The following is a 23,007-nucleotide window of genomic DNA, read 5'->3' as shown; positions in this document are numbered from 1 at the left end:
CAAAAACCGCCCGGGGGGTAAAATAGACGGTTTCGGAAAGTTCAGGGGGTAAAACAGACGGTTTCATAGTTAGGGGGTGAAGTAGACCAAGTATGAAAGGTGGGGGGGTTAAGTAGACTTTTTCCTAAACCGAATAGAGTCAGTTCCCGTGCTCTATTCAGTACTCTGGCACTGGCACGCACTGCATCAGTGTTTAGTTCCTTTTGAAATGGTAGAGCTTGAAGGCAAATGTATACACCCTTCATCAATCATTGACACTCGTGTAATCCATTATTCTTGATAAAAGTTGATACTATCTTGAATTTTTTTGTGTAATGACGAGTATGTAAAACAAGAAAGAGTAAATGTTTTTAACTTCCTACTTCACATCCATGTTTTCAGGACGGCTGGTCGAGTCTGGACGCCTGGGGACCGTCCAGAACGTCCAAGACGATTAGTCGTCGTCCAGGACGATTAATCGACCCTGGACGAGTCCCCTGGTCGTCCTGGTCGTCCCCTATATATGGGGAACTGATATACCATATATATTATATAGTTACTCAAACTAATATACACACACTAATATACTACATGTTCTGGGCTCTAAATAGGTCAGTTGAGAGGTCAGTTGGCCACTTACCTGGCTGCTGCAGAACCCTTTCTTGTCTTGCTGGCTGCTGCTGACAAACTAAAATTATAGAAAAATAAAGCACATTAGCAAGGAAATATGGTAAAAGGCAATCAGGTGAAAAGCAATCAAGTGATCAACAAAGGAAATTAAAACAGTAAAGCACACAATTTAAACCAGTCCAGAACTGCATAGTGCATAGTGGCTAGTGGGCATAGTGCCACACTGCCATTGCCATAGTGCATAGTGCAATAGTGCATACATCAAGTCCACCCTTTCAAGTTTCAAAGCACCAAGATTGAACGAGGAGGTGATGACTGACCTGAGGAGGAGGAGCTCATATTCTTCGTGCAGTCTTCCTCCCTTGCACAGTTGGATCTGCAGTTCTACACCCGCTGGATCTAGAGGCCTGCGTGCCTGTAGCACTGCAGCAACCACAAGGAAGAGAGGGAGGGCAGCTGGAAGGGGGAGGAGCAGCTGGAAGGGAGAGGGAGGGCTGCTGCTGGACTGGGAGATGTGAGAGACTAGAAGACTGAAGAGTGAGTGTGTCTGCCGTGTGAGTGAGAGGCTGAGGGAGTGAGGGGGTAGGAAAGGGAAACCCTAATGGGCTTGGGCCAAAATATAAAATAGGCCCAGCTCTCAGATACAGCCTACTCTCAGGCTGGACGGGCTGGACGACTAGCACAGCCTGGACGGGTGATTAATCGCGGCTGGACGATGATTAATCGGACGACTAGTTTCCTGGACGGTCTGGCCTATTCGGAGGCCCTGGTCGAGTTGCTAATACCGTCCAGGACGATTAGTCGCGATTAATCGAACGTCCTGAAAACATGGCTTCACATTTAATGTCAAAGAAGATTTTCAGATCCTGTGCGCACACGTGTGCCTTTAACAGTTCAACCAAGCCTCTGGGTTACGACTAGGCATTTTTCCATTTTATTACAAAGAGTTTTATTTTAGGGAAAATTGCCTTTTTCAACCTTCAACTTGCACTAAAGTTTAATTTTCAACTCTCAACTATGAAACCAAATACCGGACACCCTCCAATTATCGAATTCAGACAAATTTGGTTCTCTAGCTAGTTTTGAAGGTGGTTTTCTATTTAAAAAATAATAAAAACTTGTTTTAATATCTAAAAATGCATAACTTATTTATTTTAAATAAGAAATGTGAAACTAATACCATTTCTTCCCTAAAAAAATATTTATTCATTGGTGATCTATTTGGAGTCATTTGAATCTTATTTGTTCATGTTTTTAATAAACCAGTCCACAAGCAATAAAACAATAGGAACAAAATTAAATAAGTTCCAAATATTTTTAAATATATTACCAACGGTTAGATAATATTTTTGGGAAAAATGTTATTGTTTTCTTATTCTTTTATTTAAAATACATAAGTTATTAATTTTTAGATATTAAAACAAGTTATTATTATTTTTGAAAATTAAAAACCACCTTTGAAGCTAGGTAAAGGACTAAATTTGTCCAGTTCCAACAATTGGAGGGTGTCCAATATCCAGTTTCATAGTTGGGTTGAAAACTAAACTCTCCTGCAAGGTTGAAAAATGCACTTTACTCTTTATTTTATTCATTGGATGTGGGATGTGTTGCTGACAAGTGGGCCCTGCCTATCGGTTATCCCTTCCCCGTTCCCCTCTTCCGTCGGGGACTAGGGGACGACAGAAAAAACGACGCTCAGAGCCCTCCCTCCCTCCCTGCGCTCGTCCGCCGGGCTCCAATCTCTCCGCCGCCCCAAGTCCACCAGCCCCCACCGTCCCACCTATAAACCAATAATACGGCAAAATCGCCGGCGCCCCAACTCCTTTCCGACCCGACGTCCATAGCACCCCGGCTGCCGCCGCTCGCTTCCGACTCGATCTCCGCAGCTCCGACCCAACCGGCAAATCTCCGCTCTTACTCGAAGGTGGAGGTCTTCTTCAGCCGCCGCCTCCGTCATCGCAGCTGCCGGGGTCGGTGGCTGCCTCGAGCACCGTGGCACCTCACGGAACCTTACAGGTATATCAGTGCTCCAGGAGGTCATGGGGTGTGCTGCTGAACCTGGGAGAGGGACAGCCAAAGTTGAGTCGTGGGAGCCCTTCACAGTAGAGGTAGCTGGCGTGCAGGAGGTGAAGAAACAGCAGAGGACCTGTCATAGATTGTAGCATGCTGTTTTAGTGCTAAAATAGCAAAGACAGCCGAGATAGTTTACTACTGACTAGTATGTAACTAGTTCATGTCTCGACTCAAGTGTTTAATACCCTAGCTTCTTTTAATGAAATCCATTAGTAGAGAGGTAGAAATTAGGCATTTACTGAGGTTCTGTTGAAATATAAGGAAATGGACTATCTTTTCAATAGAAGCAAGACAGAAACCCCCCACATTGTGATATGCATTAAATATACTTGTAAAATCATATGGTTCAAAGTTTATAAGACTAGAAGTTTCCATGCTGTATTATTGTCCATACCCAAAATGGATTATTGTAGCCAAAATTACTGTAAAAGCAGTTGCCACATTTCACTGAATGTTGGCACTTAACTCATATTTAAGTTTTGCTATTGCGTCACATAATGACAGAATGTTCACAAAAATCCAAATATGTTTTTTGTGTTGGTGGTGCTATAGGCTTTATAACCAGCACTTTCTTTTTTTCTCACACAGTTAATTCTTTGCTTTTTCTGCACTTTCATGGACTTTTGCTGTGAACAAACATGGAGAAAGGATACCTGTGATCTCAACTGAAATGTGGAGCCAGTCAAACTAGTTGAGGAGTATAACTTTGATGACCATACTACAAGTGATGTCCGTGTTTGCTTTAAACTGATTGATGAGCAGCCAGAATGGTTTTCCTGCCACTCATCTGTTCTTTCTCAAAACAGCAAGTATTTTACAGACCGGCTTGGTCAAAATGATATCGGTTCTAATAAAAAAAAGGGGCGTACCCAGTGCAGAGAGCTCCCGCTCTGTGCGGGGTCTGGGGAAGGGTGTTAGTGGCAAGCCTTATCCTCGCCTGTGCAATGCGAGGAGACCGCGACTCGAACCCGGGACCTTTCGGTCACAGGCGGTAAGACTCTACCGCTTGCACCAGGCCCGCCCTTCATATCCGTTCTAATAGTTGCATTGAAATTGAGTGCCCAAGAGCGAAGTATGACCATTATGTCAAGATGTTGAAGTTAATGTATCTTCCTGGAGAATCAGTTGTAGATTCGTTTGATTCTGTTAAATCAGCTCTTGGTGTTCTTCGAGCATCAAATTTGCTTGGATGCGAGTTGGTTACCAAAGGATGTATTGCATACATTGAAGCTGCCTCACGGGATGAAAATGAGGAGGAGAGGATTTTAGAAGTAGCTCGGAGCCTTGGTTCAGATGCAGTGTCTTTATTAGCTCGGCTGCATGCTCCCAGTGCAGACGCTGTTAAGAATGTTTTCATCTCTGCCATACGATTTGCTACGTGCATGGAAACACCATTCCCTCCTTTCTTGGATGACCCCAAGACTTCTGCTCAGGAGCAAATTGACTTTATGATCCATGAAGATGATGAAACTGCTTTGGTTACGATGGATGAAGATGTCAGATCTGTGGTGCAGGAAGGTACAACAAAACTGTTATCCAGACTTAGGACTGGATTTGATCTGTTGGCAACTGAGTTTGATCAATCACCTGATCTAGCAGAGAGAGGGATTCTGAGTAGCTTAGCTGACATTGACTGGTGTTAGTCCCTCGGCTGCCCTGCATGGGTAAGCAGTATGCTTACCAGCACACTCACTCACTATGGCTAGAGGTAAAAGAAGATATTGAGAACAGCTCACACACACAGCACAAGCCTAGCACTGACCGAAAGCTCTGCTTCTAGATATGGCAAACTGAACTGCTCTTTTGCATTGCCTTAGGTGTGATATATATATAAGTGCTAGTACCTCTACGAGGTACATAGTTGGTGGTGAGTACATCAACTATCTACTCCTAAGGTACACCAACTACTCCTAGTATTAGCACTACAAAGCTTAGATCAACCCACTACCTAGACATGGCTGATGTAATAGCTACCAACTAATGTACTAAAGGTGGCCTATTGCCATACTGCTACAGCAGTAAAGACTGGACAGCCGACCAAATGCCAACTCTGCTGCAGCAAGAGAGAGAGATCAGCAACAGATTATGTCTTACAACTGGGTAGCTAATCTGTTGGCCAAGATTGAGATGATGCACGCCTTTGTTTCTGGTTGGTCAGAAATCTCGGACCATATTCTTTCAGTGATTCAGGACAAGAAGTATAGCTCAGGCTTGTGGGCTGTCAAGGCAAAGCTTATCAAAGTGACTGGGAAGGCCCTGGATGCTGTTGGCTATGGCACAGTGGTTATCCCAGCATCATCTAGAGTTCATCTCCTGAAGACATGGCTTCCTTATATTCAAATGACAAAACGTTTGCTAGATGAAAATAGCAAGGATGAAACATCTCTGCAGATGGATTCAGACATGTGTCAAAATATTGAGAGTGCAATAGTCTCGATGGTGTTAGCATTACCATCGGATGATCAGGCTGATATCCTGTCAGAGTGGATGAAGAACGCAGAGCAGTTCAGGTATCCTGATCTCACCGAGGCATTTGAGGGGTGGTGTTATCGCACTAAAACAGCAAAGAGAAGGCTTGTGGGAGGACTAAATGGATCTAGCAACCCCACAGTTAGCTTGTAAGGCTACTGTTAATTTGATCTTTTTGTTGTAGCCTCTGATCAGCTAAACTAGCCGGTTGGTACCAAGTATATGCCAACTATGTTCCCATTGTTGTATGTTGTAAAGCAACTGCTCATGTTTTATAAACTTTAGTTTTATTGCAGTGTTCAGTTTTCTTCAAAAATACATTCGCAAAAAAAAAAAAAAAAAAAAAAAAAACCTTCAAAAATATGAACCGACTTTCATCTATTACTTGTACTTACTCCCCCATCCCAAAATAAATGATGTTTGTCCAGATTCATTGCTAAAAGGTCACTTATTTTGGGACAGACCGAGATACTTTAGAGTAAAGTTCAGGGAGCAACCACTGTTTATCTTTTTCCCACCATCTTACCTCGTTACCTGGGTTAAGAGGTTCTGAACTTATGAAGGTGCATGTGTGCAGCTCCCAGTTCCAATCAGATTTTTTACTCCTGTTCTTACTGGAACTGCTTAAGCATGGAACCTGGAGGACTTCGTTAAGTACTAACCAGGTGCTGTAGACTAACTGTGAGCTTATGTTCAGTAAGGAAAATAGCCTAATCTTGTTACATCTAGAAAATAGATGTGCATTAAGAATTTAATCCACAGTTAATTTCCTTTTGAGAAGATTGGTTAACATAATGTTACAGACACTGGTAGAATCAACAGAAAAATGAAACGATTGTGATGCCTTGATGGTAGTCTACTCTTGGTGGAGTTTTAGACTCTTTTGCCCTGCTACTCAAATGGAAAATAAATACGGTCCCTTTAAGATGTATTCTTTTGATGCAGATAACGCCTTGCAAGAAACCAAAATTTGTCATATGGGTGCCGTGCCGTGCCAAGCACGAGGGAGGTCATTCTTTAGAGCTATTGCACAGGTTAACAAAGTGGTCCATCAGATAGGTTGTGAATTTTAGTTGATAGAGATCATTGTCTTCATTAAACTGCTTGATTTCAAATAGTGGCACTAAATTATGGTCCATCCTAATCCAGCTAGAGCTACTGATCTATTTATTCATTCATACATCATTAGCCATTTCAAACCGAACCATTTGGGATTTGGCACTTCTGTGAAAGGCTGTGCATTATTAAGTTGTCCCGTTATGGCACAGGAATCTTCTGTGCCTTTCAGCTAATCATCAACAGTTTTGCAGCCATCATGAGCCCAATCTCCTACTAATGATATCCTAAATCATGCCAATCACTTGATTTTAAGTACATCTAGTAGGTTTAGTTGTGTACTTATTGGTAGAAAGTGACTTTTTTTTTTATGATGCAAGGAATCAAGGGATGATTGCTTGCTTGCAAGTGTCTCGCTTAATTCTTCTATCTCCTGATGTGTTAGGGTTACCTAGAAAGAGGCTTTCCTCTTAGTGGAACATAAAGAGGGGGTGTTTAACAACTAGTTAGAGGTACAATGAGTCTTCCCAGCCCATCATTTTATAATCCTCTACCTAATAGATCATGTGTGTTCTACTGTTCTTTACGGTCTCACTTTTCTGACAACTGAACAGTAATCGCCTTAGGAATAGTGCCATGAGCCCCTCCTAGTCAACTATTGCCAAATTGGCAGTAGCCTATAGTGGAGCTTGAGTTGCAAGCATGCATGTTTAACCTTCTTTCCTCCTTCCTTTGCTGCTGCTGCCTTTCTTCACCCGTGCTGGCGTGCTGCCGCCGTGCATAGCGTGATAGAAAATTCAGCAAACTGCTCCTGTTGTGGTTGAGAACCAAATCCATGGTCCCTTTTTCTTCAGCTACAAACAAGCTATCTATATGATGCTAATGCCAGGCATGATTAGAGATGACGTGCAAACAGTGAAGCCCACTACTGCAAAGGGGCCAAAGGGAGAGTATCTAGTGCCATGGATGAAATCATTGTCCCTGGTTAGTGGAGTTGAAAACATTGATCTAGTGTAACCTAATCTAGTGCAAGTGCAACACATGGACGGAAGGAAAAACTGTGCTGAGGTGCATCTTTGTCTTGAACAGTTCAAACCAAAAGCTTAAATGGAGGAAAAAAAACCCATGCTTGAACTGTTGCAGCTGCAGACGACGATACCAATTACACTAGCATATACTTGTATATACATATGGCTATATATTTACAGGCAGGCATAAAGCTACACTGGAGTATATTTATGTAAGGCATACACTACTATGGCTTTTCTTCTGTTTTGTTCTGTATATATCACTAGCTTACTGCTATCTCCTCTGGTTTCCAAGACTGATACTAATACTACTTCTCCATGTTTCAGGATGTGTGATCTCATCAGGGGCACATCGGCGGCGATCAAAACTTGCAGATCTCGAGGCTCCTACGCCGCGAGGGCCATGGCGCGGTCTGCGTTAGAGCTCTGAGCTTGGAGCCGGAATAATCCAGTGCTGACAACATGGTTCCTCTTCTGAACCTTCTCTGCCGTTATGCTCTCAGAGAAGGTCCAGAGCCTGGAGGCCTCCTCGCTGCTGGCGCCCAGCCTGGACGGCGAGGTCTCGTTGCAGTCGGCGAAGTACTTCCCTGACACTCCGGCCACTGCCGGGTGCACCGCCACATAGCATGTCGTCGCGGCCGCCTGAATGAAGAACCAGACTTTCATTCAGAGCTAGGACAGACAAATGGAACAGAACAGAGCAGCATATATAACAGGGGCAGAGGAATGATCATCAGATGAGTGGTGACTACTGACCTGAGGAATCGTCTTGAGGAGCTTGGACGCCAGGAAGAAGACTGTGTCTGCAGTAAGCATGCATGCATGACATGAGATCATCTTTCGTCAATCGAAGCAAGCAGCACCTGCTCTGCTCAGGGAAAAAAAAGGTGAAGAGAAGGCAGCGTACTGGTGACGAGGCCGTCGCGGTCGCGGATGAGGCTGGTCCTGACGATGCCGGGGTGGACGCAGTTGGCCGTGACGTTGGCGCCCATCTCCCTGAGGCGGTCAGCGAGCGCTCTGGTGTGCAGGACGTTGGCGAGCTTGGACAGCGCGTAGGCCCTCGTCGGATCATACGGTCTGTTGCATTGGTGAGGTCGGTGAGTCAGAGGCTCAGAGCTGATGATCGAATATACAGCTAGCTAGCTTCAGATGACGGGGGGAACAGAGCACGGCACGGTACGGTACGGTACGCACATCTTCCTGCGGGTGACGCGGTCGAGGTAGCCGAGGGCGTCGTCGTCGCCGGGGAACCAGCTGTGGATGGTGGAGGATACGTTGACGATGCGGCCCTCCACGCCGGTGTCCCGCGCCGTCTCCGCCATCTTGTCCAGCAGCAGGCGGGTGAGCAGGAAGTGGCCTAGGTAGTTGGTGGCGAAGGTCATCTCCACGCCGTCCTCCGACACGGCGAAGCGGTCGGCGTACTTGCCGGCGTTGTTGCTGCACGCACACATGGATTACATATATATGTTAGCAGCCGACCATGGAGGAGGAGGACTGATGGATGCAGCAGCAGCAGCATGGTATATATGGTATACGTACACGAGGAGGTTGAGCGGGAGGCCGAGGTCGAGGAACCGCTTGACGAAGCGGCGAACGGAGGCGAGCGAGCTGAGGTCGAGCGGCAGCACGGCGACATCGGCGCCGGGGCACTCGGCACGGACCCGCGCGCGGGCCTCCTCGGCGGCCTTGAGGCTCCGCGCCGGCAGCACCAGTCGCGCGCCGCGCCGCGCCAGCACGCGCGCCGTCTCCGCGCCAGCACGCGCGCCGTCTCCGCGCCGATCCCCGACGTCGCTCCCGTGATGATGGCGGTGATGTGGCCGAGGTCGCCGGCCGCCGTGGCCTCCTCGGCGGTCGTCCGCGAGCCGAATCCGCTCGGCCCCGCCGTGCCGGCCAGGTACCGCAGCGAGGTCTGCATGATCGATCGGTGCTAGCGGCTCTGCCGCTGCTGATGACGACGACGATGTCGCGCTCTGTGAGTAGAGTAGACTAGTACTGTAGCATGCAGCCGCTGTAGGATAGATAGATAGCTATGCCGCCTATGCTAGTGAAGGTGGGCTGGAGGACGCTAGAGGAAGGAGACGCACGGGGGGTATAAATAGATAGAGCGGGAGTGGAGTGGAGTGGCGGTGGCGGTGGCGCTTGCTTTCTTCCTCGCCAGCGAGCGTACGGGGAACAATAATACAGGACGGAGCTTTGGGTTAGTGGCATCGTATCATGGTCATGGCTGCGCGGGCGTGTCAGTCAAAGCAACTTATAATTTAAAGCAAAATGGATGAATAAAAAAATTTAAAGCAACTTATAATTTAGAACTGGGGGAATAGAACTTTTATGCACAGGAGAGTGGAGAGACATAGACCCAGGAGAGAGTAACAGACACAAAATTCTCGTAGATATAGATATAGAGGCGATAGAATGAATTAGAGAGAAAATACACCTTTGTGTGCGGATATGTGTTGTTATAGATATAGATATAGATACCATGCAATGTGTGTTGTTTCATCTTTTAGATAAATAGATAGACAGATAGATCAATAGATATTTCCTTCGTCCCAAAAAGATGCAATTGTTACTTTTTGAGAAATCAAGTGATCTAAAATTTGACCAAAGTTATAAAAAACACTAACATTTATTATATTATTAAATTAATTATAAAATATATTTTCATAGTAGATTTAGTTGAAGACATAAATATTAATACTATTTATTATAAATTTAGTTAAAATATAAATTAGCTTGACTTGTATAAATCTTATAATTGTATTTATTTGTGGATAGAGAGGTAGCAGATGTGTATTTGCTCTCTTCATTACATACGGCATGCCAGTGGCACTAGGGACAAAGGGGTTTCGGTGGGTTGTGGGGACAGCCTGTCAAATCTAGGCCAAGCTAATTCCAGTTTTATTCTATGATCGGTCAATACAAACTGGCGCAACCTTGTATATGCGGTTCGTTCATTCAAAAAAAATATATCTCTTCTTCTAGTTTCCTTTTTCGTCTCCTTCCTCATCCATTTTTGGATTGAAAGGTAGCTTTCAAAGACGGAGTGAAAAAATCATGTCTTTTCTTCTCCTTTTTCTTATATACTATAAAATTATAAAATAAGTTGAAACATGAAAAAAACGCTTAATACACCTATACGTATTTATCTTAGATACAAACCCATGCAAGCACTATCTTTATAAACATTTGGTATATGAGAATGAGCTGGCACATTGAGATTGACAAAGGACCTGTTCTTATGCTGTGTCAAGTAATTACATGAACTAATTAAAAGACTGCAGCCGTAGTGAATAGGTCCAAAGTCGTTATAGATTGGCAAACTCTATGTCTATAAATAAAATAAATAAATCTAGAGAAATACAAATTTACCGTGTACACAAATAATTCCACCGCGCAAGGAACGCAAGCGAACGAGCCAAGCTCGATCATCGTGTCGTCTTCTTGGTTCCATGTGTATATACAGTGACAAAATCTGGATGCTGTAATCAGCCATCAGTCGAGATACCTGTGGTTTTATACGCACGCGAGACAAATGCGAGAGCTAGCTAGCAATGCAATTTGCATTGGATGTTGCATCTTCATTATCTAAAAAAAAATTGGATGTTGCATCCAGAGCCATCGTCCGACCGGTCAGCATATGTTGCATCCAGAGCCAATGTCCACAAGGGTCGTCATCGTCGTCGTCGATGCGATGCCAATTAAGACGACGACCGGCTGATCAATGATCCGATCCATGCATCCATCCCCGGCATGTCACGTCTTTGCATATAGGATTATTTTTGGTCATCGACATCATCATCATCGACCGTGTGCGCGACTAGCGCGGGTCATCATGCATTCATCCACCACGAACTGATCGTGATCGTGCCGCGCGCGCTCGATGGCCCGCCCCCACTACTGCCTGTTCTCCAGCAATACGTACTAATTTCGCACTATCTATTTATTAACGGTAATGATATTGTGCGGGCGTCCGTCCCGTCAGGACAGACCCGCACGACTCAACCGAGCGCCACACGCCCCCGGCACCTTATCCGTATCCCATCCCGTCTCGTGACCCTCGCGTTCACTCGCTCGCTCTGCTCGCCCGCTCCTCCGCACCTACTCCGCTGTCGCGCCCGCGCGCCAGGTCGCTGTCGCCCCTCCCTCCCTCCGCGACCCCCACTGGAGACGAGGACGGCGGCGGCGGCTCCGACGAGGTAAGTCGGTCGTCTGGATCTTCGGGTTGGAAGAGATGATTTTTGAATGTTGCAATGTGATTTTTGGGTTATTGCAACAAATGTTTTTCTGAATGGTCCCATTTTTCATATTTCATGGTTGATTTTTGCGATGTTGCAATACATATTTTTTCGATGTTGCAGCACATAATTTTCGATGTTGCAGTACATAATTTTCGAATGTTGCAGCACATTTTTTCGATGTTGCAGTACATATTTTTCGATGTTGCATTACTTGTTTTTCCGATGTTGCAGTACATGTTTTTGTGATGTTGCAGCACATGTTTTTCGATGTTGCAGTACATGTTTTTCGATGTTACAGTACATATTTTTACGATGTTGCAGTATTCATATTCCGATGTTGCACTACATAGTTTCTCCATATGTTTGCGATGTTGCACTTGAAGTATTTTCGTGCTCTTGGGATAGGGGGCGCGTCGGGGAACAGGTTCCGTTCTATTCCCGCGGCGGGGCGGGCGGTTTTGGAAAGCGAGGAGCGGCGTTCTGTTCTATTCCCACGCGGGGGGGGGGGGGGGGGGGAGAAGGGAGTGGCGTTCCGTTCGCGCTCTATTCCCGCGTTTGGGAGGGCGCGGTGCAAAGGGCCCGGCGTTCGGACGCGTCTCGTGCGCCGGACGTCCGGGCGCTAGGAAGACCGATTTATTAATGATATGATTAGACCCGTTTTATTGTCATTTTCGGAATACAGACGCTTTATCGATCTTCTGTGCATATGCAAGGGACGGATCTAGTGGTGGTGGGATGGGAGAGCGGTGGGAGGAAGGGGGTTAGAGGTTGAAGATAGTCTCCCTCTTCAATAAATTTTTAGATCCATTGCTACATGTACGTCTACAAACACGCTCACCATGCTATGACCGTAGATATCTATACATAGATAGACGAGAAGTCATTACAAGGATTCTTTTTTTTTCTACAGATATAGAAAGAATAATTAGCAGAAAATATGAACACGTGTGTTCGAAAAGTCATCCAATCTTCTATGTGTGGTACACGACTTTCTCTGATCTATCCTCTGCACTCTAATAGACCGGTCCATAGAAGGGGGTGCACCATCCACCTAATGGACTAAGGTTACCACCGATCGTGATAAATGGTTATCTAATTAACAGACACTATTAATTTAGTGAACCTAATAACATAACGTGCCAAATTAATATGTTGGTCTAAAATCACATTCCAACATAATGAATATAGATGACTTTGTTTAATCGTGGGGGCAAAATCGTAATTTCAACTTGTCGAAAGTGAGGCTTTCATTCACACTCTATTGGCCCATCTCAATTCACAAGAAATTATGTTGTGTTTGATAAATGCAAACCAAAAACTTTATCAGTCGGTTGTGTTTAGGGAATATGCAGGCTCTGGTTCTTAGCACAATTGCAGCAAAGTGACGACCTAAAGGGCCTATTGATGTAGGCATGCCATAATCTTGAGTCGACGACATGCATTTTTCCGCCTCTCATGGATGAACTTCTACCTTTAAAATTGGCAATAATGTTCTTTCTATATACCGTGTATTTTGTTACTCAAGTTTGGATGTGCTCTTGGTACCATTGGCTACATCTTGTAGTATTTGTGAACTGATTCATTTTCTTTGAGTATGTTCAAGCCAGAATTTCTTCTATGTGCAGCACTTCTGCGTGTTCTGAAAAACAAGATGTCTTCTGACTTCTGAGACCTTTATATTAGTAAGTGAGTTGGCTCTAATTAACTAGCTAACTGAAGAAACAAGAAGTGAGACTTAGCAAAGCCCAATTAATGGCTAATTGCTATGTGACTATATTTTGCTCAATGCTCACTGTTTAATTAGAAGAGACGCTTTCCCTGTTGTACTTCTCAATTTTCTCTCTTATTAATATGCTAACTTAAAGACCAAACCTGAAAAAAATAAAATTCTGTTGACCTAAAAGGATTGCTATCATTTGAAAATAATTTAGAGGATGGAAAACTGACAAGGTCCTGCCGAACTGAAAGAGATGTTCTTAGATAATCGTGGCCGGTGGGCTTCATTTCAGTTGGGCTTTCCAACTAATCGAATTTAAAATTTGAAAGAGCCCAGTGGTGGTGGGTGGGGAGCAAGCAGCGACCTCCAAGACTGGGAGCAAAGAGGAGCAGGTCACATTTGCGAAAAACAAATTCAAACGGCCATGAAAAAGATGGCGAAAAAAAGAAGAAGCTGATGGAGACTGCACCTCAAGAATAGTAGTTATGGTGGGGGCTTTGGATCTGCGCGGAGATTTTCTTGGTGTTGTTTGTGTGAGTGTGCGTGGTTTCTTTCTTTCTTTCTTTTTATATATATTTATATATATAAGAGTGTGTGCGTGGTTTCTTTCCTTTTTTTTTGATATATTTTTATATATATAAGAGAGGGTGCGTGGTTGCAGTAGTAACAAAAAAAAAAGTTAAATGCATCGTAGGTCCATTAACTTTAGATGGTGTCATTCAGGTCTATTAATTTTTAAACTATATTTTTTGGTCCATTAACTTTTGGTGGTGTGTCATCCGGGTCCATCAACTTTTAAACTGTATTTTTGGGTCTATTAACTTTTGATGGTGTGTCATCCAGGTTCATCAACTTTTAAATTGTATTTTTGGGTCTTTAAACTTTTTAACTGGATCGTCGTAGGTCCATACCTTTTCGTTTAGCGAATTGATCTGACATGGCACGCCAGAAAAGCAGCCACCGTGGAGTACATGACGTGATCACCATCTGAAGATAATCTTCAATACGAAGAACCTGATGGGATCACCATTTAGGGTTTCTCAAGCGGCGGCTCGACAGGGAATAAACTCCACAATAAAATCCAGTCTAATCTACTCGGTACAAGGCCGAAGGCCACAGGAATAGGCACGCAGGCCACGTGACCCAAACAAAACTCGGACTCCACCGGCCCAACTAGGACCGATTGACCCTGAGTCCCTGATTCGGCTAACATGTAAGGCACGTCCAAACGCAACCACCAATTTGATTCACGTACACTGGTGCACGCAAGCACTAAAAGCTAGATGCTAGATAAAAGATCGTGTATCACAACTGGATAGCAAACTAATGTATGGAAATAATAAAATACTACGGCAAGGATGCTAATCACGTTGGAAAAATTCTATTGATGATCTCCACCTTTTTAGAATTAGTACTGATGTATTTTGTTGGCTTCATTTTCTCCTTCTTTCCACGCAATAATAAGGCACCTCTATAAAATATCTTTATGATAGTCCAGCAGTTATAAATTTTTTCATGTTTACAATATATTTATCTTTAAAAATAATAGTCCTAAATTTAAGACCAGAGGATATTAATGAATTACCAACTGCTACATTTGAATTATTGCTAGACAAGTCTCCATGAACATCTTAAGGAGCTATGGACTCATCACCTACTCCACGGTTGCTGCTTATTTGGCGTGCCATGTCAGATCTATTCGCTAAACGAAGGAGTATGACCTATGGTGAACCAGTTAAAACAATTTAAAAGTTGATGGACCTGGATGACACACCACCAAAAGTTAATAGACCCAAAAATACAATTTGAAAGTTGATGTACCTAGATGACACACCACCAAAAGTTAATGGACCCAAAAATATAGTTTGAAAGTTGATGGATTTAGATGACATACCCCCAAAAGTTAATGGACCTACGGTACATTTAACTCTAACAAAAAAAAGTTAGTTGTTCAATGATTTGGTTGTGTTGTTTATGTGCTTTGTCTTTAATCTCCCTTGATTTTCCAGGTGATGTTTATTGTTGTACAAGATATTGATGACCAGTAGAAGGGTACAAGATACTTAAAGGGAACATCATGTGAAAAATCATGAACTTGTATACTGTACATAAAAATTCGGGTATTTGATTCTGCACTTACTTCAGGGGAAAAAAACCTTCTAGATAAAAGAGAGATTTGGAATGAAGTGTACAGGGTGATCCTCCATTTTCTCTTGTCCTGTGATTCATTGGCGTGTTTTCTGGAAGAGGCTCCCATGAATATCTTCTTGATGCAAAAGATAATATCTCCTTACACAAATAGGAGACAGTTTTTATGACAAATAATATTCCCATTATTGGTGCAGAATAGTAATAGGATAAGGTCTGTAACAATTTGGCTTTTTTTTTTCTTTTCTTTCTCAGCTTCTCTGAAGCTAACTAGAGCACCAGCAACTTTGCTACCAGCTGGTTGAAACTTCAAACAATTTTATTCTCAGTTCATTTACAGGTATTTTAGGCTGGTCAATGAGACTGTAAATGCTGCTCAAGCTATTAGAGTTTATTTACAACAAAAGGTCATAATCTCTCTGGTCAGTAGCAGTAGAAGTAGCCACCCAATTTCTCAATCGCATCAAAAAGGTTTGGTAAGGTGTCACTTTGGCGGATCCCCTCTGAGCAGCAATACGCTTGACTCTTGTTTTGCCTTTTGTTCTCATGCTACTATGCTAAAGCCAAGAAAAAAGAATAAAATGTGTTAAGATTTGGCATGAGGCCATAGGTGATAAACAATTGCAAATGGTGATAGATGCTGCATCAGCTGTGAAGGTGATGCCCAATTTGGCTACAAATGGTTGTTGCAGTCATTGCTCAATCCTAGCTCCTTGTTTAGCCAACAATTAATCCTTCCTCACTTCTTTATTTATTATAGGTTTTAGAAAGCAGTATGACTACCGGAGCACCTACTCTGCTACTCAACATGTTGCGTAGGCAAAAAATATCTGTAGGGTGTAAAGATACACATGCTCATCCTAAATTTTGACGGCAGGATGAAATACATAATTTTTTGCACATAGCCATTTTTTTTATATAATAGTACTGCTGATCATGATTAGTCTTCTCATGTAGATTATACAAATACACAAATTATACAAATCTAGGTAGGATACCTGCCAGATATAATTTTTTACAGTAATAATGCTAGATACAACAACAAAAACGAACTGGGTGATTGGGTATCTAAATCAAGGTGAAATTCATGTTAGATGAATTGGTTTTGATCAATCAGTACCAGTTTCTTCACCATTGTCATCAGCTTCCTTCAGTTATTTTCTTATATACAGGCATCTTATCTTGACTTCTCTTATTACTTGATATGATCATCTCACAGAAAATAACAGTTAACAATACACTAATTGCAACATAAGAAACAGGAGAGACGTAGTGGACTAGAAGCGTACTTTGAATGGCACCAGCAATCCCCAAGGATAAGGGATTCCAACAGATTTCCTTTCCTGGTGTCACCTGCTCTTCCAACACGCACATAAACCAATGGCAAATGATCTGGGTGACGATTACTGTATCTTAATCCTGCCCCACACTCCACTCAGTATGCAGAAACAGTGTGTTCCAAATCAGAGCAGCTCTAGTTTTGCTCATACAACAACAACAACAGAGCCTTTAAGTCCCAAACAAGTTGGGGTAGGCTAGAGTTGAAACCCAGCAGAAGCAATATACAATAATAGTATATGCTCGTCTCCATCCCCCAAGATTCTTCCTTGGTGCATACTGGCTTGGACCTTGGACCATTCTTCGTCTACTCCATCGAACACGCGCCCCATACTTGTTCCTTTCAGGCATAACAATACAATACTTTGATTCCCTTCCCTGAACTTTTTGGCTAAGTTCAAGAGCATGCAACGGTGTAATAATGCAAAAGAGAGTTGGGCGCGTGCACTGACCGAAAGGCATTTTTGCCATGAAGAGCCACATGTAGATCAACCCAAATCTTTACTGATAGAAACTAGGTAAGTGATCAAGTCAAAGACCTTGATCAACATAGTGGTCCAACATCCAGCACCCTGCAAAACCATAAACTAAGCCTAATGATATGTGACTGTGCCAAGTGATTATGCTTAATGGTTTTCAGCTGAAAGACACAAGATGATGATGAAGGCTTAGACTCTCAGCAAGCACACAATAGGTGGTTAAAGCATAATCAACCTTGTAAAGTATGTGAAGGAGAGACTGGAAGGCAGTAAAGTACCACTTGTGCAATGCAAACACAAGTGTTTCTGGTTTCCTCTTCTTTGTTTCCCCCTTAAGAAAAGACACTGCATAGCATTAAGTGATGAATCATTTCATTTTAGAATGTGAGTCTAGGTAATGGTCAAAACTTTAAGATCAGACGACGATGACGACAACAACAACAACAAAGCCTTTTAGTCCCAAGCAAGTTGAGGTAGGCTAGAGTTGAAACCCAACATGAGCCCCTAGTCACGGTTCAGGCACGTCAATAGCTGTTTTCTAGGCACTCCTATCCAAAGAGAGGTACATCCCAAAACTTTAAGATCAGAATGAGCATAAATTTTTCATACCAAATTTAAAACATTTACATATAATAAGATCTCAAGGACATGGCACATATGTAGACAGTTAAGATTGATTTTTCACATGAATGTTTTACAGGTGCGAGGGTGAATATTTGGGCAAAACAAGGTAACTGAAAAACTTGAACAAAACTGTGCAGCAGTCATGACAAACTGTCCTAAACTATGACATTTCAAATAATGTGTTGGTTTCAAAAAAAGAATCTTTATAAGACTAACTTATGATATTGGCTAAAAGGATTCAATATGGTTGACAGTTTCATTCAAGATACATAGTAAGATGCAGTCGCAACATGCCAAATTGAAGCATGCAAAGCAAAAGCATTTTTCTTTCTTGAAATCGAAGTGGCGAATTAGAAAGAGAAGTCAAAATCACGTAGATAAATATGTAACACGATATAGTCTTCAACATATGCATTCTGATGATAAAAGGAAGAATATGATTCATTGATATCCATCAATCAAAGGGTACAACAGGGTGACTGGCCAGTCAGTTTTCTGTTACATTACTCCACCCCAAAGGGAGAGAAAAAATCTGACCTCAAATTGCTTCTCCAGTAAGAACAGACACAAGGAAATCAAAAGAATTTGATCCAACATTTCTCTTGCACCAAAACAGTGCACACAAAAAAACTTGTGCCGTGGTACCAAAACTCCAGAGATCCAGGTTGGGATCTCGCTCTATCAAACACAAGTACACAACTCCAGTCTCCATATGAACCAATCACACAGGCAGGAAACAAACGAAGAAAGGATCGATCACAAGACGAATAACCATCCACGTTTGTAGCTCACGAGCGTGATCACCGTCGCCACCGACCACACAGCCACGACCCACCGGGCCGCAAGCAATGCCGCCTCCTTCATGGCAACAGACCATCCAACAAGCCAGTACAACCCCTCCACGCCCTCAAAGAAGTCCTTCCCTTGCACCCGCCACAATGCAAGCAGCGACAGCACGAGCAGTGGCGGCGCAACGAGCTGCGTAGCCACGGCGCAGAGGTGGTGGTTGTGCAAGAAGACCTTGCCCCGACCGTACTCGGTGTCCGGCGCGCGGCTCGTGTGCAGACGCTGGTACCAGCAGAACACAGCCTCATTCAGGTACATCTGCACGGCCGGCCGCGCCGCCAGCAGCTGCAGCCCAGCTGCGGCGGCGAGCAGCGTCGCCTCCTGCTCCGCGCCATCCACGAACCCGCAGCATCGAAGGATCGTGGCCACAGAGGAGACGAGCACGGCAAGGTGGAGGAGGAGGCGCGCCGGCGCAGACGACGAGAGCACGGCGAGCCCGGTGCGAGGCTGGTCGGTGCCGAGCCAGAACGCGCGCGCGAACCGCGCAGCCGGGAGCGCGGCGAGCGACGCGAGCGCGCCGGCGAAGGGGCTGGAGGAGAGCAGGGTGGTAATGAGGAGTGCGCCGAGCGCGGCGGCGAGCAGCGCGGGGCGCGGCGACGGGACGACGACGTGGCGGAGGAGCGCGACGAAGAGGTAGGCCGCGGGGGCGAGCGGCGCGAGCGGGGAGGCCGCGGTGGCGGCCGAGAGCAGCAGCGCGGGCGGCAGGAGCGCGAGCGGGAGGAGGAGCGCGAGGTGGTAGGCGGCGAAGTGGGGGCGGGTGGCGAGCGTGGCGTGGGAGAGGCGGAGGCGGTAGAGCTGCGCGGAGGTGGCGTCGAACGGGTCCTCGTCCTTGGCGGCGCCGCGCTTGGAGGAACCCAGGGCGGGGCCGGCGTTGGAGCCCGGCGGGCGGAGGACGGCGCGCGGGGTGTTGGAAGGGACGGCGTCCGGGTGGATGTAGGTGTGGAGGGCGTAGAGGAAGAGCGACGGGAGGTGGAGGAAGTGGGCGGCGATGGCCAGCGCGAGCGCCGCGGCCGCGTGGAGGAGCGCCGGCGGGATCGGGACGGGGGAGGGTAAGGACACGGACACGACCATCGCCGGCGGCCGGAGCTGGTAGGTGGGTGGAGCACTGGATCTGACTGAGTGGTGGGTCGACGGAGAAAGCAGGGCTGCTGCACCTGCACAGGAGAGTGGAGTGGGAGATGGACCAAGGTCTTGGATGGGCTTTGGCCCAAAAATCTGTGGGCTTCAGATCTGGGCTCGCATGGCAACATTTTTCCTAAAAAGAACTTCGAAATTTTTTAACCAGAATAAATAGAAAAATAAATTAATATAGATAAACTTATGTCACGACGCATGTGCAGATGTGATTTTGGTATTTATGTATTAATCGCATGTCACTTTTATTGTTAAAAAATCGATCACTTTAGACGAGTGCTAACTGCTATCTACTATAGTTTTACATATATGATAAAAGTAGTTGTGAATGCAAAGAGCAAGGGCGTACATATTCGAATAATAAACAAAGATTGGTAAAGTCCCAGGCTCGCAGCACCTGAAGAAAAAAATGTGAAAATGTGCACCATGTCATAGTTAAACGTCAAACAAACAATACATATTTTGCAGGTGTACTTTCAAGCATGAAAGTAGCACAGGCATTGCTAGTGTACCAGTGCCACCAAATGTAAGCTACCACCCACTGAAACAGCGAATCGTGCTACATGTTCCCAATTCCATTTCAAGCAGACAAACACGTGACAAACAAAGTTGGGAACACGCACCCAAACATTCCCACAAAAGCACAGGAGCGGCACGTAGATATTATTAATATTTTGTATATCATACAATTGCATACACTAATCACAGCGATCCTCCTCAATGTCTGGAGTGAAGAGTAGCAAATAACTCATGGCAGTTTATTTATTTCATCAGGTGGGCCAAAATGAATAGAAAGTTGACAGACTGAATAATGGTACAGCAGGTCTAGATTTCATTTTCATTCTTTTTAATGCAGACGCAGAGCTCACTCTCCGCTCAGGATGGGGTTGATCAATGGCTTCATCTGAGCAAGGTAAACGATTGCATACCTACAGAGAAACATTAGTGCATGGTTAGCGAAAGAATTGAGGAGCCCCAATACGATCAGAGTGTTGATTGGGCAAAAAACTGAATGATACAGGGATGAGAGTATAAGTAGCATTTCATCTTTTGGGATATTTTCAATAAACTTCTACTCGTTTGACCAAGTTTCTAGTGAATAATATTCACATTTATAGCTCCAAATCAATTTATTATGAAAATACATTTCGTAATTAATCTAATGGTACTCAGTTGATATCATAGATATTGATACTTTTTTTTATCTATAATTGATCAAACTTAAGATATTAGAATTGCATTCTTTCTTGGACAGATGGAGTACATATCATTTTTATGTCATCTCCATGTTTCCAACTAGTAGATGACTACTACTACATATCCCACCTGGAAAGCAGGAACAAAAACACCAAGATAAAAAGGCACAGTGCGAAAGTGTGAACTATGTCTCCAGCACATCCTTCGTCTAGTCAATTAAGAATCAGTTACTTTGTAAAAAAAAAAGAATTCATAACAAACTTTTCGGTATCATGTTATTTGCATGATCAATAGAATTTAAAGTGGGCGCATGTATAGTACAAGAACTAGTAAAAATGAATGCATAACAAACTACGCAGTATCATGTTATTTGCATGATCAATAGAATTTAAAGTGGGCACATAGTACAAGAACTAGTTGAAATATTGTTTACCAAGATCAAAAGCATGAGGAAATTATTATTTAAAAAAAAAAAGATTAACTGTACATTACTGGGACACTAGTGACTATCCCATTATATTAACCCAGTTTTGTTGTTGGCTTTACAAAACACTGTTTAGTTCATATGGGATTGGGATCCTATCGTCCTAGTCATTTAAAAATAGGCTATTAACCATAAGGCGTCAGGTTACAAGCTCAATACTTTTGCTTGTCATGACTACATATTATGTAAGTGACCTAAATATTCACATGCGCCCAATTGTCAGTAACTATTTGGGCTGTTAGTAACCTTAACAGCCAGAGACAACTTTATGAAGTAAAAGAAACCATGGATAGGAACTTACATCATCCAACAACAAATTACAGCTGTAGTTACCAAGGTCAAATGGAATCTGCACAACATAGGTCACAAAAGTTGAATCAATATACTACAATTTCAGACATTTATAAATTTATCAACAGTTACAAATAAAGACACTCATAACTTGTCGTTTCTGAAACACCCCAAAACTGTTGCAAGACAAAGGTATAGTGGCCAGATGGTAGCAGAAAAGTTGGAGGATGATTGTTGAAGATAAGTAAAATCTCTCAAAGACAGAACATAAGAATAACAAATGGGTATGTTTGCATAACTAATAAGCTGAAATGGGGATACATGATATCCATGAAAGCACATAAGTGCAACTGTGACAGTGATTTAAAGCAACCACATAAACCTAACAGGCTACAGTTCTTCCCTTCACATCCCAAATCTACGCAGTGAGGAGAAACCCAAATCTATGCAGTGAGGAGAATTTTCTTTTAGCAATTTTAAGGGGTGAAAAAGCAGCACATAACTAGTGAAATATTATAAAACCAGCTATATGTGAGCACACACCTATTACCCTAGCCATTGATGCTATTCTAAGATTCATGCTTCAACATACATAATGTGCCACTTTTAGGCCCCCTGCCCCCACTAGATCTCAAAATGCATGAACTCCCTCGGTTCACATGTAGTCACATGCAAAAGTGGCTAAATTGTGCTCCGTATTCAGAGTTAACCCATGGAAGTTTAACCAAGGCTCTTCCATACCAAATTTTGGACAAGATCTGGCATTAACCTTTCAAGACTGAACCAACTAGCCTAACATATTTTTGCACATCAAATTGACCAGTAATGTTCGTCTTTGGTAACATTTGTGCATAACTTTTAGGAGTCTTCTTATCATTTGTATTTGAGCAATGTAACTAAACTGTGCGTGAGTAACAAAAACTAGCCGCAAACTTAGACACCAACTTAAATACTATTACTACGTGACAAATTACAAGCTAAGTATAACAAGTCTAGGTCTGCTAGAATAATGTTTGGGACTTTTTTCCCTTCTACAGCTCCTACAACCTGAATCCGATCAGCTTGATTGCAACGGAAGCCTCGTCACGGGATCTCAGAAAGAAAATCCTCTCTAAAACTAGGCAATACCCAAATCTAGATCGTGATCCCTAACCCAACATCACCGCAATCGATCGATCTGCGGTCAAACCCGCCAAATCTCGCACGCGGGGTCCCAAGTCCCAAATCCTCATGCCTAATCCCAAGCCCACAAGCGCACCATGCCGGATCACTGACC

General features: G+C 43.8%; 2 protein-coding genes and 1 pseudogene across 2 annotated transcripts; 1 reads left to right on the top strand and 2 right to left on the bottom strand.

Moving 5' to 3' along the window:
• Nucleotides 1–2,648: 2,648 nt before the first annotated feature.
• LOC136525522 (BTB/POZ domain-containing protein At3g05675-like) lies at nt 2,649–5,456 on the top strand. Its single transcript, XM_066518481.1, has 4 exons — nt 2,649–2,735; nt 3,361–3,529; nt 3,712–4,320; nt 4,787–5,456. The coding sequence occupies exons 1-4, from the start codon at nt 2,649–2,651 to the stop codon at nt 5,302–5,304; spliced, it is 1,383 nt and encodes a 460-aa protein (XP_066374578.1). The 3' UTR covers nt 5,305–5,456.
• Nucleotides 5,457–7,369: 1,913 nt separating this feature from the next.
• LOC136528874 (short-chain dehydrogenase TIC 32 B, chloroplastic-like) lies at nt 7,370–9,284 on the bottom strand (annotated as a pseudogene).
• Nucleotides 9,285–18,227: 8,943 nt separating this feature from the next.
• Nucleotides 18,228–19,762, bottom strand: LOC136529552 (uncharacterized). The gene has a single exon (XM_066522630.1). It carries the CDS (start codon nt 19,694–19,696, stop codon nt 18,536–18,538), a length of 1,161 nt encoding a protein of 386 aa, XP_066378727.1. The 5' UTR covers nt 19,697–19,762; the 3' UTR covers nt 18,228–18,535.
• Nucleotides 19,763–23,007: the final 3,245 nt, after the last annotated feature.

This window comes from Miscanthus floridulus, chromosome 19 (assembly GCF_019320115.1).
Source record: "Miscanthus floridulus cultivar M001 chromosome 19, ASM1932011v1, whole genome shotgun sequence".
NCBI classification, from domain to species: domain Eukaryota; kingdom Viridiplantae; phylum Streptophyta; class Magnoliopsida; order Poales; family Poaceae; genus Miscanthus; species Miscanthus floridulus.
The sequence above is the reverse complement of the archived record's forward strand: the minus strand, read 5'-3'. Positions and strand labels throughout refer to the sequence as shown.